The 17,659-nt window shown below is 41.6% G+C and overlaps 1 protein-coding gene across 1 annotated transcript; it reads left to right on the top strand.

Moving 5' to 3' along the window:
* The first annotated feature begins 1,307 nt into the window (after positions 1-1,307).
* On the top strand, positions 1,308-10,019 carry LOC140224697 (neural-cadherin-like). Its single transcript, XM_072301011.1, has 2 exons — positions 1,308-1,421; positions 8,410-10,019. Exon 2 carries the CDS (start codon positions 8,436-8,438, stop codon positions 9,846-9,848), a length of 1,413 nt encoding a protein of 470 aa, XP_072157112.1. The 5' UTR covers positions 1,308-1,421; positions 8,410-8,435; the 3' UTR covers positions 9,849-10,019.
* The last annotated feature ends 7,640 nt before the right edge of the window (positions 10,020-17,659 follow it).

The raw sequence follows: 17,659 nt of genomic DNA, 5'->3' as shown, positions 1-17,659 counted from the left end.
TTGCTTTCTACAAATTTTCGGATTTTTACTGCCACTATAGGCTGCCCAAAAAGTTCATTATACGTAAAAAACATCGAAATTTCGATTTTTAGAGCTGCCGAGCGGAGAGTTTGGGCATTACCAAGCGAAGTGAGAGTGCCCTAGGAGAAAAAAAAAAATTCCCCTTAATCTGCAAGGTATGTGCTAGGTTTGTACCAATTTTTGGACATTTAGCGTCAAATCCGTGTTGCTGGCAAAAATGCCAAAAAAGCCGGAAAAATCTCGATGTTTAGGCTCTGTGCGCGCCGGGTTAATTTTTTTTTTTTTTTTTTTTTTTTTCCCAAAATCCTCATGGCTACCGTGTTTGTTCATCACATAGAACCATTTAAGACCGTGCAACATTTGGTTTTGTCGATGTAAAAAAGTAAGCCCCACCCTAAGGTAGGGGGGTTGCTGAATGATATGGGCATTTCCAATTGATTGCACCGCAATAGGACCGTGTTAAGCAGAAAGGAACCAAGCCACATCGGCTGTCGCCTTTAATCGGGCAATTTTATTTTTTTGCATGAAAACAGTTGTGCGAATTTTTGTGGAAATTTCAGCGAATTCTCTGCATATTACGAAGCAAATTCCTTGAAATTTTCCAAGGAATCCGCCTTTCCTCCTTTCTTTTTCGAAAAATTAAATTGCCCAGCTTTTGGCAAATAGCTGATTTGGCTCGGTTTCTTTCTACTGAATGCAGACCAATTAACAGTAGTATACTAACTCAGTAAATTAGGCTACTAACCTAAATGTTGCGGTACTAGGAAATGTCTGTATCATCCATAGGGCAGTATCATAATTTTAGGGGATAACCCTTAACAAATTTTTCCACGTCCAAATTGTATCGAGTCTCCTTCAAAAAAGAGGCGCACTTCACTGCATACACGCGTGCATTTCCAACGCACCGCTAGGCGCCCGAAAGCGCGCCGCGTAGAGGTCCGCAATAGCTCCGATACCTGCCGGACTGGACCCGGCAAAAAAGCGAGGAAATAAGGAAGGAATCCTGTAGGAGAGCCTCGCGCCTAAGTCAAAACCGCACACCTACAACGGGATCCCCGCTGAACGTATGCGGTTCTCGCGCGGAGGCGGGTCGTGCAGGAATAGCGCCCCTCATCCGCATCCAGCCACGGTCCCCCCCCCCCCCCCCTACCCGGGGCCCTCGTAGTATTTCTGTGTTGTATCCCGACACTGCGAACCCCCCTTCCCCCGCACCCACTTCTCCCGCGGGGGAAGGGAGGGGCGGGCGGTGAAGCGGAGCTGCGGTGCGCCGTCTGCCCTGCCGCCTCAGTGTATGGACGCGGTCCTCCGTAGCGTAACGCCTGTGCCGTGCTTGTTGTGCTAGTGTTGTGTTCATGATTGTGTGTCCCGGACTTATTTGGATTAATTTAACGCTTTCCTCAGTAAGTTGGGCCTCTTCACTCTCTTAAACTAATGCACATCGCTCCGAAAGAGCGTTATCACCCAGCTGAGCACGGTTTTGTGCGAGGGTTCGCGAGCAAACCCCCGCACAATCACTGATAACGCTTTGTTTATGTTTGTCGTTCCGTATTTCATAACGCTTGGCCAGCGGTTTTGAAAAGTATTGTGGTGTAGTTGTAGCACCGCCGGTGCCTCAGATCGGAATTTTCGGGGCGTTTTGCCTGCGAGTTTAAGGTTAGAGGTTAGGTTCACATCGGTTTCGGGATATTTTGTACGGTGGCTTGTCTGCTGACTGTAGTATTGATTTTACCCGCCGAGTCTCCGCTCAACGCACGGGGCAAAAACCTTTAACTTTTTACCCCTGCGTTCGACGGTAAAGAACTTTTCCTTGTTTTTCCGGCCTTCGGCGGAGATTTTCCTGCCCGTTTGTCGATTGTTTTCGATTTATCGGTTCTCCGAAACTTGCTCCATTGCGGCACGAGAAGGGAGGATATTCCGCTGATAGGAAGGCGCCGAATGATGTGTTCTTTTGGGGCGCGGTGAAGTTTTTATCTTTTTAATTGGATTGTGTATCTAGAATTTTGGACAGAGGCTAGTGAGATTAAGCTCCTTCATCCTAAAATAAAAGAAAATATAATTTTATCTTCCAATTTCAAGCGTTCACCGCTATTTTATCGGGGAGCTGTCGTGGTTTGGTTAACAAATTTAGGGTCTTCGAACCTCTCCTCTGTATTCTTTCCCGACTGAAATAATGCAATAAACAGAAATTTGCATTTTCGCAGATCGTTCAGAAACGGGTCTAAAAAGTAAGAACAACTAACTTAAAGTAGAGCTGAAATTTGGGATGTCTAATCAACCCTTATAAGAACGTTCGATGGTTTTTTGCATTTTGGATTTGAGCCGAGTAGGGTCGAGTGAAATTTAATCTATAGCATCAGAAAAAGTATTTTCAGTGTCAGTGAGATGCACACAGCCATATAAACGGTGCAATTCAAATTAATAAAATTACTTTAAAAAAATAAGAAGTGTGAAAGCACCTAAGACAGAGTGGCACTAAAACAATCCATTGAATGCATTCACGTCCTTTCAAACTTAAGTATTGTTGAAGTATATCATATTTCTGTCGCAGGCAAATAGTGAAATCAGGCATTTTGTCAAATGCCTAAGGCAGATAGTTAAATTTTAACGGTCTACAAAATTTTGCGAATTCATGGCAAAGAGCTCACGAGTTTTCACAATTTTTGGAAAAATAACTCATCAAAATACCTGCCAACTCTTTTCGGCTCTTCCTCTTTAATCGCTTCTCATAGTTTTGAATGTTGAAATTCTACAAATTCTGTACTTTATGACGTGTCGAAAATTTCAAGATACTAAGTGTGTGTTCAGGAACTAAAAACCGTTTCAAATACTAATGTATGATGCCAATTGTTACCAAGAATTTTTTCTTGCAGGAGCAATGAATTATTAATTTTTCTAAAATTGGAAAATGCATCAGAATTTCAATCTAAGTTAGAATATTTGACTAATTGCCTAGGCATTTGACAAAATGCCTGATTTTACTATTTGCCTACGACATTTTTATATAATTTTGAAAAGTAACTTTACTTCTAGAAATTTGTTTAAATAGGTAACCCCAAACCATAATTATTTCCTGAAATCGTCAAGGAGGTAAAGAAAATTTCTTGTTAACCATGTTCATTGGTCTCAGCTTGTATATAATCTTTGGTTAGCTGAGAAGATTCTCTCTCAACGTATGGTTTGATTCGCAAAAAAAGCAAAAAAACCGCGCAGGCGTAGAAGGCGAGACAATTTGGGCATCTGCTTGTGTAGATGCTGCATTTTAAAGCAAAAAATCATTATATATCATTCATCCTCGGAAGGCAAATCGATTTTTGACTTATTTATGTGATCATATTCTCTTAAAATAAATCATCTCCTTAAATTAGACTTTAGGATTAAAACTCTGATAATTTTAAACTCTGAAACTCGAGGTTTTCAGGGTGAATTAGTTTCCGTCTTTGAAGCATCGTTCTAACAAATTGACTACATTTTGCAATTTGGAACTGTAAATTCTAGCCCGGTTTAAAAACAACGTTTGTGCCATTAGTTTCCCTATGCACATAAGTATTTTTCCAGTCCAAATAAAAATAAAAATACATAAGGGAACTGAATCGGAGTATAATGTAACCTGCAGTGTTCTTTTACCTTAAAGTTTTAGGAGTCAACTAGCCCTTTTGGCTCAATTTTTAAGATTTCGAATATATTTGTAGAGGCAAATTGAATATTTGCCTTTTTATCACGGCGCCTTTGGTCAAGGATTGCATTCAAAGCAAGGGAACGCGCGAATTTCGTGGGCCGACGTCAGATTTCGCCAGGAAAATGCAGCGTATGCAACCCGGCCCACGGCGGAGTTCAAATAATTGCATGTTAGGTTCGAACCCAACTTCGTATATTCTTCCATTGTGATTCGCGTTGTTTTGAGTTGAAAGAGCGTTCCGTCATCAATGATGTTCAAAAGGTTAGATTTTATCGAAATGCTAAGCAAACCATTAACATTCTTAATTCATTATTTACCTATGAATGAACCGCGAAGTGGTAGAGGAGCACCTGACTTAAAGCAAATGCAAACTTGAAATTCGGATGTGGAATTTAAATGAAATCCATCAATCAGATGTTGAATTGTGATTCACAGCCGTTCTTTGCACTTTCCGTAATTTAAATGAAGCCCATTCTATGTGATGGGAGAAGTACGAGAGGTGGATACGGGGAACGTATCTGAAGTAAAATTCAACTATCTGTCGGTGGTGATCACAATTCAATGAATGAAATGCCATGAATATTGCCCTGGGAAATTTTGTTTGTGGTGCAGTATCTTGGATTCAATTTGCTTTCATTTTAGAGAGTGGATATCAATTTCTGAAGTCCAAAATTTGTTTTATCTCCATTGTTTTCCATATAGCATCCCTTTTTGTATTATTTTCTTCGAAGAAGACTAACAGCAATTTGAAGTAACTCGCAAGTAAAAATGTCGGTCAGTTTTCTTTGAAGAAAACAAAACGAAAACGCGTTCAGAGACATTTAACTTCGGAATCGGAAGTGTGCATTTTGCGACCATAGTCATCGACATGCCATTGCGAAATTATCGGGTGACCAGGTCTTAAAAAATCAGAGAAAACCTGGAAAGCCCACACTGGAAAGAAAAACACATTTGATCTAGAGTCCAGACTCTTAAAAACATCGACAAGTAAAAGTACTCTTGATTCAATCAGAATCTAGCTTAAATCAAGAACCAAGCCTCTTAATTTAAGCGGTTTCGTTTTGATTCAAGCAAAAATCCGATTGAATCAAGAGTACTTTTTCTTGTCAATGTTTTCAAGAGTCTGGACTCTAGATCCAATGTGTTTTTTTTTCCAGTGCAGGAAATTTTAATTAATCGAGGAAAGTTTCGAAATGTCGCTCTGAAACCTGGAATTTCCTCGTTTGGTCGAAAATTTAGCATGACTTCAATCGCACTCGCCCTTGGTGTTGACAGAAATAAAATTTTGAACTTTCATTATCTTCCAAGACCTTTGCTTGTCCTTTCCATGCCTAAAATCCTTGAACTGTCAGGAAAACGTCCAAAACTTAGTGTTTAAAAATCTCGGAAAGTCAGAAAACTTTGAAACTCACAAAACTTTGTAACCTTATAAGTAGTTTTTACTGAATAAATGTAGGTATATTTACTCTGATAGCTCATGTTTAAACATTATTTTTACCCTTACTGTGTGAGCTATAGCGTCATGTAGATTGAAAAATAGGCTTTTCTTTCTTCTTCTTTTTCAAATCGCTGATGACATTAAAAATTGCTTTTACTTACGAGCTTGACAGGAAATTAATTTTCAAACATATCGCGTTTTGTATGGCATATCAAAAGTAGGTGTTTGGCTGCGGTCGGCATGCGGATATTCGCATGGAGAAAATAACAAATGTTGCCATCGATTTATATCATAATCCTACATGTACAGGGTGTCAAGCGACCAGGAAATGTCAGGGATTTTGGTTTTGTGTAAGCGAAATTGGGAAAACATCAGGGAATCCGCAAGAATACGGCATGTCATGGAATTTTATTTTTCAACCGATTTTCGTGTCAAGGTAATCGAAAAACTCGTTTTTGTTGTTGTTTTTTTTTTTAAAATTGACGAATCAAGTTTCAGGAATTTGGGATCAATACCAAAATTTCTACCATAATTTCTGCTGATGTCTTTTAAATTTTGAAAGTTTGGCAAAAATTGCATAGGCTTGTATAAAAAGCACCACATATTTTGCTCTATTTATTACATGCATTATATTCCTAAAACATGAAAAATTCTTACTCACAGCTAATCAGCCCAACCTTGTCGAAAAATTAGGAATATTTTTTCTTTTTGTCAGAGACCTTATTTCTTTTCGTCTGGCGGGAAATTTGAAATAAAAATCCGGTTTTTTGGCCGTTTTTGTCAGGAAAATCGGGGAAATGTCAGGGATTTTGTCTCTAAATGCCAGACACCCAGAGTTATTTCCCGTCATCAAAGCTATCATTCCCGGCTTAAAAGCAACTATCTCCACGTTATACACGTCATACCAGGAAATTTATATCACGTGAAAATGAAGGCATAACGTCAAGTTTTTCTTTTGCTTTCAGCCCATTATTCTGCACTCAGTTTTGATTCGCTCGTATTATTCCCTAAGTCCCAGAGTAAAGTGTCAGTCGACACTTTATCTGAGGCGAAAATTCAATTGAAACGTTTCGATGGGTGTAATCCATTTTAATTAAAAACGGAAGTTCTAATTTTCACTGCTTTGCGCGATAAATGGCGGCTTGCGTGCCGTCGATAGTCGAGATTGATTTGAAAACCTGGACTTGCCATGAACAGCACTTTAATTATTGGTCGGTCATACTTCGAAAAAAAACGCGTATTTTTTTTTTATTTGCAATCATAATCCTTTCATTTTCTACCCAACACAGTCTGTTGATTGAATCGTCTAAAATTGTCTGGTTTGGTGGTGACAGCAAGTTTCAGTCATCAGGAACTTTACTTTTATCCAAAACTCTCAAATGTCCAGCTTGAAGAAATATTGATTATTTTTTTGAAAATATTATTATTGTTACTGTAACGATCGATTTATTGTCGAATTGTCGGGTTAGACAATCGTCGGATTTTCTTTTGTTGGAAACAAGTATCGAAAGGTTGAATGTTGATTTGTCGCACCTTACCAAGTGCCAATAATGCTTTCCCCTTTAGAAGAAAATAATTTTGATACAAATAAAAATTGAATGAAGTCTAATAATGCATAAATCAAAAAATTTGAAACGCACAATGGTTTGTGCGTTTTGTGACTTAATTCAGTTATGGCATGCTACTTTTCACGTATCAAAGGTGAAACTTCCGAACCACGTATCTCGTTTACGGTGATTAAATATCTCCGCTCCTGTTTTATTATTTTAAATGAGAACAAATCAACATCATTCTTTGAAGTTTTCTCAGAGTAAGCTTCGTTCATGCTTAAGCTCATATGCGAGCAAAGGGCGTAATATTTTATTATGATCTGACAATTATACAATTATCTTCTGGCAAATGTATGACTTGTGTCAGTGTTTAGAAGTGAAATCTGAACATTAAATGTTGGTCATAATTCGTCATGATGTTGGTTCGGTCTCGTTTTCAAAAATATAACAGTGGCGGAGGTTCCCAAACACCGTAGCCGAGAGACACCTTTTTGCAGATTCATCGTCAATATGTTGTTTCTAAACCAGGTCGGACATTGCAGTTTCTAATTGTAAAATAGATCGCATTTAGCTAAAAAGGATTCAGCGGAATTACAATGCTTTCAAAATCATGCAACTTCTCTTTTTCTTTTAAAAATACTTATACACCTATGTATAGTATTAAATTGACGTTCCTTTAAAATTATGAATATTTTGGTAGGAAGCCAAAACCATTTGCTTTTCTGGGAGATGTTTCTAGGTAATTATGAAGAGGCATCATTTTTACAACACTGTAATCGCGCTGGTTCCTTTTTGCTGAATGCGATCCAAGTGTAGTCTAGTTGCCATTTGAATTGCATTTTGCAAAAAGGAACCAAGAGCATTCCTATGTCGCTAGGATCGTGCAACTTGCATTCTTTGCAAAAAAATCACTAAGATCATGCCAAAAATTTAAATTACAAAGGTAATTTTCGTCTTGAATTCATAGTTTATTGGGAGTGAAGATAAAACTTGTTCAGATGACTAGTTTATATTTGCAAGGTAAAAAAAGTTGCACATTCTTAGCAACATTGAAATGCTCTTGGTTCCTTTTTGCAAAATGCAATGCATTTACAACTTTTTCGTTGCCGACTTTTCAATGTTGCCCAAATGTTATAGGTGGAAGGAATTCGGATTAAAAAATAGGTTAATATGGCAAGTAGGGAAGGTAGGCTGGAATTGAATGGGATTTGCACTTGAGGGCTACTTGAAGTAGAGTACCTATATTGAGAGAGTATGACCACTGAACCCCTTGGAGAGGCTTAGGACCCAAAAATGGCGGTGCTTTGTTTTGGTTTTTGTGGATGGGAGGGGGGTCATTGCCAACTTTTGACGGTTATCACCAACCGCACTTGCTGCCAACTTTACTACATCTAAGATAATTTTCCTCAAAAATTGCACACGATTAGCCTTAAAAATATGTAAAGAAGTCGCAAGAGTGCATTTGAGTAAATTTCTCGTTACGATAAGCAAAGAAAACTACATTTTGAGTCATTTTGCATTACATTAATTTATGGCGTCCGCCATTTTTGGGTCCTAAGGGCTCCATTCAGCCTAAGATGGCTGAGCGAATCAGAGGTGGTAATGCCAGTGGCCATACTCTATCAATATAGGTACTCTAACTTGAAGTATCCAAAAAAAAAAAAAAAAAAAAAAAAAAAAAAATGCCGGTTGACTAATGCGGACGTTTGATTTGTGTGTTTCAGGTACGCCAGATGCATTGCAACTAAAAATGAAGTGTTTGGACATAGTGCTGGCTGCAGCGCTGGCACTATGTTGCCCCCTCGCGGCGGCCTCGACCCCGGCAGCCGCGTCGCCCTCGCCGCCCCCTGAACAGAGCTCGACCCCCACGGTTCTCCCCCACGACCTCCACCCCGGCTACAGCGTCGAGAAGTTCGACACCCGCGACCAGTTCCTCAACTTCCGACTCCTCGAGACCGGCTTCTCCCAGTTCTTCACCGTCCTCGACAACGGCATGCTCATGACCACCTCGGACCTCACCCCCCTGGTCAACCGCCCGGTCAAGCTCGTCGTCCTCGAGGAGTCGCCCAACTCGACCGCGGTCCACACCCTCCAGCTCTACGTCATGGACCGCCACGACATGATCGCCTTCCCGGTCCCCTCCTACGACGCCGCTCACGTCCCCGAGAACGAGCCGCCCAACACCCGCGTCCTGGGCATCCCCCCGCTCCAGGCCACCGGCCACACCCACGGACCCGTCAAGTACTCGATCGTCGCCGGCAACACCAACGACTCCTTCCGACTCCGCCAGGTCAAGATCCCCGCCTTCAACGACAGCGCCTACGGCGTCCAACTCGTCACCTCGCGCCCCCTCGACCGCGAGACCCAGGCCGCGTACACCCTCACCGTCCAGGCGACCGACGCTCGCGGCATCGACACCGCCACCGTCCAGGTCCACGTCGATGTCGAAGACGTCAACGATAACGCCCCCGTGTTCTCGCAGAAGGTCTACCGCTTCGTCGTCGGGGGCGCCCCCGCCAAGGCGACGACCCTCGACGAACCCGCGGCGCCTATCAAGCGCTTCGCCGCCGTCGGGCGCGTCTCGGCGACGGACGCCGACGGCGACCGGGTCGCCTACCGCATGGCCGTCCCCTCCAAGTACATCGTCATCGTCCCGCAGACCGGGGACCTCATCCTCGCCACGGAACCCACCTCCGACTCGGGCGGTCTCGAGTGCGAGTTGACGATCGAGGCCCACGATCTGAGGACCCCGACCAGGTTCTCCCGGCACCCGGCCCAGGTCTGGGTCGAGTTCAACATCCCCTCGTTGGAGGACGAAGAGGAGCTCCAGTTGGGCAACGTGACGCATCACATCGAGAAGCGCCGCGTGACGCGTGCCGTGCGTCCGACCAAGAGGATCGAGTTCTCCGAAGCTGATGGCGCCGCTGAAGGCTGCGTCTTTCAGCTGGAGAAGGAGACCGAGCGGGAGAGTTTCAAAATCCGCGATGAGAATCAGTGGGTTCACGTCGAAGCTAACGGAACGGTGTGTGTTAAGAAAAAGTGGGACTACGAGGAGCTCGGCCAGGAGAAAACCATCGACTTCTGGGTCACCATCACTAACTCTGGAAATAATGGTGAGTCGCCTTTCAGTTTCATCGTCCAAGTTTTAACTTTTTATGAATGAACCGAATGATCGTGCACGACATTATGACGAAACAACTCATTTGGTATGGTCATGTCCAGAGAATGGCAGGAGACAGGTTACCGAAGAAGGTCCTTGACTGGGTTCCTCCTGGAAGAAGACGCAGAGGGCGCCCAATGAAAGGTTGGAGGGAAGGGATTGAAGCGGAAATGTTAAGGTGCTCATGTGCTCAATCCCCCAAGATTTGTGGTTTGAAAGAGAGCAGTGGAGGTTAGGAGTCGTAGAGCGCGAGGGAGTGCTGTAAAGCGACTTATATATGTATGTATGAATAAACCGTCGTTTTTCAGCCAAAGAAATATCGACGGCGTAAGTCCGCAATCACGTATCTCGTTTGCGGTGTCTGGAAATCTCCGCCTCTGCGTTATCTTTTTTAAAGGAGAACAAATTGACACCATTCCTTGATGTTTTTGCAGAATTTTCTTCGCGCGGAGAGGAAAAATCACGGCAGTTTTTTGAAGCATTGCCGTTGAGTTTCTTCCGTTTAAAATATAAAGTATGACAGGAAGTCTGCGACGTCGCAAACCGAGTTATGTGATTGCTGACTTACGCCGTCGATTTATCTCCTTCCTGAGGTTGCAACATGGCTTCAATAAATAAATTATTTAACAAGAAAGACTGCAATTTTTCCGAATCTTGTCTAATTTTTGCGTCTCATCGGAGGCCGTCCATGAGTTACGTCACCAGACCGGAGGGAAGGGGAGATTAGGTCCGGAGGTGAGTTACATGTAGTTGAAAAAGGGGGGAGGAGGAGATCAACAATTTGGGGAAATGGTTAACGTTTAATTTATGGACGACTCTTCAACAGAAAAATCATTGACATTTTCATTTAGGAATGACCAACAGATTCCAAGTAAAATTGCTATTTGCAAGTAAAAATTGTGCAATGGTGACATTTTGCTAGGTTCTTTCGTCTGGTAAGCGACCAAATGATATATTTTGCATACTGTAAAAGCGCATAAAAAGAGCTTTCAAATGAGACCAAGATGAGGCTGGAGCTGAAATTAGAGCTCAGGTTACAGCGGTTCAATGTCCCCGAGATGGGAAGTTTTTACCCCAACGTTGAACTCCCGTTCCTCTGGTTCTTGGTATTTGAGCCAGGAAGCTGAAATTGACGTATGTACCATGTACCATTTTTCAGTAGTAATAGCAACGTTACTAAGTTTCATCTAGATCGGCGGTCGTTGAAAATTCACCTTTTTCATGATTGAAAATCTATCGATTAGAATGACCCTGTAGTAGAAACTCAGATATCTGAGATCCGAAGTATCTGCAATTATTCAGGCTTTATAGGAAGCAGCATCAGAGGTCTAATTAGAGGTGCCATTTCGGCTGAATCTCATTTAAACATATTTCCAGAAAAACATCAAAAGTAATGGATTCTCTCTTAGAACGAAGGGTACATATTTTGCCCAGTCCGGCAACTCTGTCTGGTCGGTGGTCGCGGGTACTGTTGATGGTGGGGGGGGGGGGGGGCACGAGGGCGTGACACGGAGGGCTAGGGCGCAGGGCAGGAAATCATGTGACACCCCTCTCTATGACGCGGAAACAACGTCGCGGCAATCTTGCATGAAATGCACGTGTCTGCAATTCTGCATTCAATACAGACCAACTCTTTTCCATTTGAATTTAAATTAAAGTTTAAATACACTGGAATGCGGATTGTTGTCTTATGGATCTGGCCATCTGCGAATTTTTCCAGATTGAGGTACTGTCTCCATAAAATTAGAGAGAAAGAAGAAGAAAATGGCTGCAAAAAAGGGAGCAAATCTTGATCGTAGAAAAAAACCTGTAAATTTCTTGGGATTTAATTTACTTAATGCCAGGGGGCTGTGCTTCCTGACCGCTTGACGGTTCAACCCCCCCCCCCCCCCCTCTCCCCAGCTTACATTATACTAATGACCATTTCGATGATAGGTTCATCATCATACTAATAATAATACTAAGATATGAAATAGGGGAATAATATTGACACTAGGGTGGTATGTTGGCTTGGATAAAAGACGTGTATAAAAAAATTTAAAAAAAAAAAAATAAAAATAAATAAAAAACATTTTATTCGTCTTCGTCCTTTAGCACCACCAAAATCCCAAAATTTCAGTAGTTTTTATGATGTTATAAGGTAAAGTGCTTGTTCTAAATTGTTTCCCCGGGTAAGCCGGGAATTTTATTCTTAAACAGTAACGCTGATCTCCCATTTTTTGTGGAACTAAAAAGAACTGTTTTAAAATGAACCTGTTGAAAAATCTGTTTTTAGTGGATGAGTAGTCGATAAATCACGTGGAACACACTTACAATGATCCAAGCTCTAAAAGTTCTAATAAATATGCAACAACGAGCAGCGATAAGGGCTCCCTAATTATTTTTTTTCAATCGAAGTTTTATCAATCGACGGGTTGATTTATTTGATCGTGTGCTGTCACCGACAATTATTCAACCGTGGTTTTATTTTTAAGTGATGAAACAGATTGATAAGTCCCCAACGAAGTCCAGTCGCAGGTGCATCAAGATGACACTAGTTGAAACCTCGTATCTGCACTGTGACGTTGCATTGTTTCCATTCACTCCCCGTCTGTTGTAAGGTTAATTAGTCTATAAATTCGCGGAATGCTATGCACTTTTTATTCGTCAGAAGTACAAACTATATTTCGGAAGTAGCAAGCAATAATTTGAGAAGATGTTGCTGTTCACAGAAAAAGAGAGAGAGGGAAAAACGGAATGCAAGTGAGAAACGCCGTAATGGTGATACATGCTTTTTGACTTGAACTATCGACAAGTGTCTTCGTTTTTTCACCCTAGACTCGTGTCGCCAATTAAAATTTTACCGGAGCTTAAGTCTAGTTCGACGCGCAGTGAACCAAATTCCTTATCAGAGCTGCCAAAAATAAAACTCTCTAAAGTCAAACTTCTCAAGATTAATTTTCTTATTACCAGATTTTGTTGTGTGTTTTTTGTGTGTGCAAATTACCGTATATCAGACGAATTTCAACCATAATTTTAAAATTATGCCAAAATAGGCAGAATGATATCAATAGCAATAGTATGGGGAAAATGTTTAAAAATTATATTCGTACATTTTCATGACGATATTCGTACAGAAACGTTTGAAAAATGCTCTCAAGTAAATATTTAAAAAAATCACTCTTTAACATGCCTCCAACTATAATACAGTCTAGTATATTAAAACAATTTGTTTGCCATTTCCCAAAAGAAAAAAAAAGTTTCAAATATTGTCGTCAAGATCTCTAGTGTTATAGCAACCCCTCAATACTTTTTTAACATTATTTTTTATATATATATTTTTTTGTCAGGTATACTTGTACGGCACGCTTATAAAAAGTTGTCTAGGTATTTCGCTGAAAAGCATTCTAAATTCAGGTGCAAAATATATCCCGAACAATGAGGCATTAAAATTTTTTGAAATTTATAAAATCATTCATTTTACTTTAAGATTCTTCCTACCATTCTATTTAATATTTTAATTTTTCAAAGTTTACAATTTTTTATTTGAAAGTTTTTTCATTTTTGATCCCTGTGCGCCGAGTGGCGACTATGAGAGGCAGAATGCGCGGCATCCGAGGCGCGCTAGGAAAAAAGCGGTTTTTCTCGTTCCAAAATCCCGGCTTCGCATTGAAGCTCATTCAATTATCATCGCTGTCCACTCCCAAGTCCGAAGCCTCCCAGGCTGACAGGTCTTTAAAATGTAATAGTCGCTCTCGATTTATTTAGGTTTCCTGTTTTGTGAGCTGTAAGCACTCTGCTCTTAAGATAGACCCCGCTCGCTTTTATGCGGCGGCATCTTATGAATCTCGAAATTTAGTACCGCTCACAAAATTATACTCGGATCCTCGTTTTTAGCTTAAATTAAGTTATCTTTATTCTTTGAACTTTCTTTATCGTCCGATTTGAATGGCAGAGAACCGTGATTGTTTCCTTTCTCGAGTAAGCATCCTTGTCGATTATTAACTGGTTCACATCATTATGTTCACGGAGCTTCACCCAGAATTCCTTTAAACGATCCCCAACAAACCTCTGAGGAAAGGTACTGCGTGAACTTATGGGATAGAGATAATTTTCGGGTTCCTCTCGGTTCCTCTTCGCTGTTGATTCATAATATGATCTACCGAAAGAAAATAACTGAAGGCAACCATGAACTAAAGTACCTGTATAGGGAAATTATGGACTAGTTGAAATATTGAGTCCGTATGGCCCAAAACGGCAGCCAACTTTCCAACACGAAAAGCACTAGAAAAATGCTGCCACCAATCTTCTGATTCCGCTTTCGAAGCAAGATGACCAAAAACGCCTACAAATGAGTGTCCTTCCTCAAAAATGAATATTTAAATCTAAAATTCATGCAGAAACTGAGTCAAACTGCCAAGCTATAAGGAAGAGCGCCGTATGAACATTCGAGAGTCGCCAAATTTCTTTTGATAAAATGTTTATTTTTGAGGGAAAAAATGAATATTCTTCCTTGAAATTTTCAGCAACTTCAGATCAAAATACGAACAAATTCACTGAAAAATTGGAAGAAAAATATTCATAAGTTTACCAGGGAATTCGTATCTTATCAAAAAAAAATTTTTGCAGCGTCTGAAGCTTCATATGGCGTTTTTCCCCAGCACGGCAGAATACTCGCTTTACAGACGATGTATCGTGACAATTGTAATAATAAATCCAGTGGCGTGGCGTAAATTGCGATATATAGATTGTTATGCCATTTAAACCTATGGTAAAAAATCGATTATTAAGGTGTTCGCTGCGAGCACCCTGTCTATCGATCCTTTTCCATAGGTTTAAATGGCATAAAAATCGATTTATCGCAAAGCACGTCACGCCACTGAATAAATCGTGGATAATTTTATACCGGAGGTGGGCTGGCGTTTTGGACCCTAAAAGCTCCATGACCTAACCTCCAAATTACCGACATGTCCATACTTTCCTCATTCAGGCACTCTCCTAAAAACTAGAGTCCCTTTATACTAAGAGTCAAGACAACATCCCTCATGGAGTCACAAACGGGAATAAAGATTACACGAAATTGAACGTTTTTCGTAATCTTTGATCGGCTCATTTTTAAATTCCTTTCTCCGTTCCTTCTCTCATTCCGTTTGTTCCTTGTCGAACCCGAAATTCCTCGGTCCATTCCAGATTATAATCTTCGCAATTGGTGAAAATGTAATCTTTATTCCCGTTTGTGACACTGTGAAGGCCTAAAATCCGGTTAACCAATCGATTCGCATTGTCTTGACTCTCAGTATAAAGGGACTCTACTAAAAACTGGGCAATTTTTAACTGTGTGGCGTTTTTTTTCGGGCGGCGGGATGGGCTGTTACGTGGGCGGGCACGAGTACCGGGCACCGGGGAGACTAGACTCGAGCAGTGGAGATTCTTATCCGGGCGTTCGAGTCCCCGACCGTGACCGGGCGGCCGACCGGGCCGCGCGCCCGCTCCGATCGGCGGCTGCCAATCAGTGACGTGATCAGTGGACGGGCAGTTTTCACGCTCGACATCCCGGCCTGCCCGGCAGAGTGGCCCCTCGTTCGCCCGCTAAATGTTTGATCTGGCTCACTCTTACTCACGGACTCACGGCCTCACGGCGCGGCTATTTTTGGAAGCCATCTCGGATCCCGGTGCTTTTCGCGAGGAGTCCGGTCCGTCCTGGGAATCCGGGTCCGTGAACCGTCCGACCCGGCGTGAGGCTCGTTAGACCCCTGAGCTTTCCGCACCCGCCATCTCGTCGTGGTCATTTTGCACGCTGCTCCACATACGAGCCGGCCCATCACTCGGAATCTAGGTCCTCACATCCCTCCATAGACATAGGACTGGAGAACCTATATGGGGAGAGTAGTGATTTTGAGGGTAGGTCATGGAGCTTTTAGGACCCGGAAAGGCAGCCAACCTACACTGGAAAAAAACAAAACTCTTAAATTTGCCGCCAAGAAATATTTCTTCTTAAATCAAGAATTTTGCTGGTTAATATACGCTACTTTTTTGCTTAACCCAAGCATTATTTTTCTTGAATCAAGAAAAAGTCAGCTTACAAGCAAGATAAAGAAAATTCTTGGCGGCAAATTCAAGAATTATCATGCTTGATCCAAGCTACTTTTTTTTTCAGTGTATCAATTCAAATTATCCAGAATGATTTGTTATCAGAATGGAGGTATTGCATCCGTGAGGAATTTGCGATGTAAGTACACTGATTCCTATGTAAAATTTCGCGAGAACGAAATGGTGCCAGTGGTTTCCTCTAAAACGAACTCCCAAGTTCAAAAAAGTTCTGAACTATGAGAGCTTTTTTGAGCTTTGTCGTGGTACTCGCGAAATTTTACGCAAGATAATGTACGTAGATCGTAAATATCCTGTTGCATATCTCCATTGTTACGATCCTTCGTTTGTAAAACAGGCATTTATTGGACTTACTTTTTTGCATAAATTTACTCATTTTTTCAGAAATTACCTTTCTTATCTCCTCTCGTTATCTCGAGAAGACTGTTCTAGTAACAACTTATGACTGTTCAATGTTTATAGAACTTCATCTAATTTTCGCAATACATCAAGGACGATGATGAATGCCGTGCTCATGCTGCATTTACTACGTCTTAAAAAATGTTTGTCAATTTATTTTCATCGGTGGCATTAAATGAGTTTATTTCAGCGTCATTTTTTACATCCAAGTCAATACTAGGAAGAATCCCTATGGTGGCGTCACAAGCCACCACTAATAGTGCCTATTAAGACATACCTTCCGCGCAACGTGGACCCTTCAATATTACTGACGTGCTAAGGAAAAACGGCGTAAGAGCATTCGAATTTTGCCCAATTTCTTGTCAGGAAATATCCATTTTCGAAACGAGTTTCGAATATTTTCTCTTGAAATTTTCAAATATTTTACATTCAATCGGGAACAAAATTGTACGGAAAACCGGAATGAAAAAATGAGCAAGTTTTCTAGAAAGTCGTGTTTTACAGAATGAGATTTGGCAACGGCTGGAGGTTCATACGTCGTTCTTCCTTACACGTTGAACGCGGCATAAAGGCTGTGTAATTGCGATGAAACCCGGGGCGCGTTGAGCGTGGCGCGTGTAATGGACGCACTCGGACTCGGACGGTGGGAAAGAAGGAATCGGAATTTTCACGAATCCGGACAACTCAATCAAAGAAACCCAATCTACGGATTGGCTCCGCTGAAATGATTCCGGGCTCGACCATGGCGGCGGTGATAAAATAAACGAAGAAGAATCAAATAAAAAGGGGAATTGTAAGAGCTAGCTAGGACACAGCGCATGGATGTCCTGACAAGTTCACGACAGTGCGACGGCGGTTGTCCAATTGTAATTGAACAACATTCTGCGATTAGGAACTACAATTTCTAGCTCAGTTTAGAAACAACGCGTGTAGCATTAGTTTCCCTATGTGCTTAAGTGTTTTTACAGATGAGCCTGGAATTTTAGCTCCTAATTTCAAAATGAAGTCCAATCGCTAAACTTTGACGTACCTAATGAAATAATGCCACATTCGGCTGGTATTTCGATGGCCAAAGTGCGGAACCACGTATCTCCATCGGTGCGTTCCAACATTTCGTCGCTCTTCTGGCGTAAGGGCGTATCTCAATTTGAACATGACCCCTGTTCTCGATATAGATCTATGCTTTCTAGGGCTCATGTGGAAGTCGAGATACGCCCTTACGTCAGAGGAGCGTCGATTTCTGCTCCGATAGAGCTCTGGTATAGAGAGACGAGCCGAATTTATAGCTTGAAATTCATACCTGAAACTCATCCGAAATTCCAGTTAGC

This window comes from Bemisia tabaci, chromosome 5 (assembly GCF_918797505.1).
Source record: "Bemisia tabaci chromosome 5, PGI_BMITA_v3".
Taxonomy (NCBI): domain Eukaryota; kingdom Metazoa; phylum Arthropoda; class Insecta; order Hemiptera; family Aleyrodidae; genus Bemisia; species Bemisia tabaci.
This window is presented reverse-complemented; position numbering and strand designations above follow the sequence as displayed.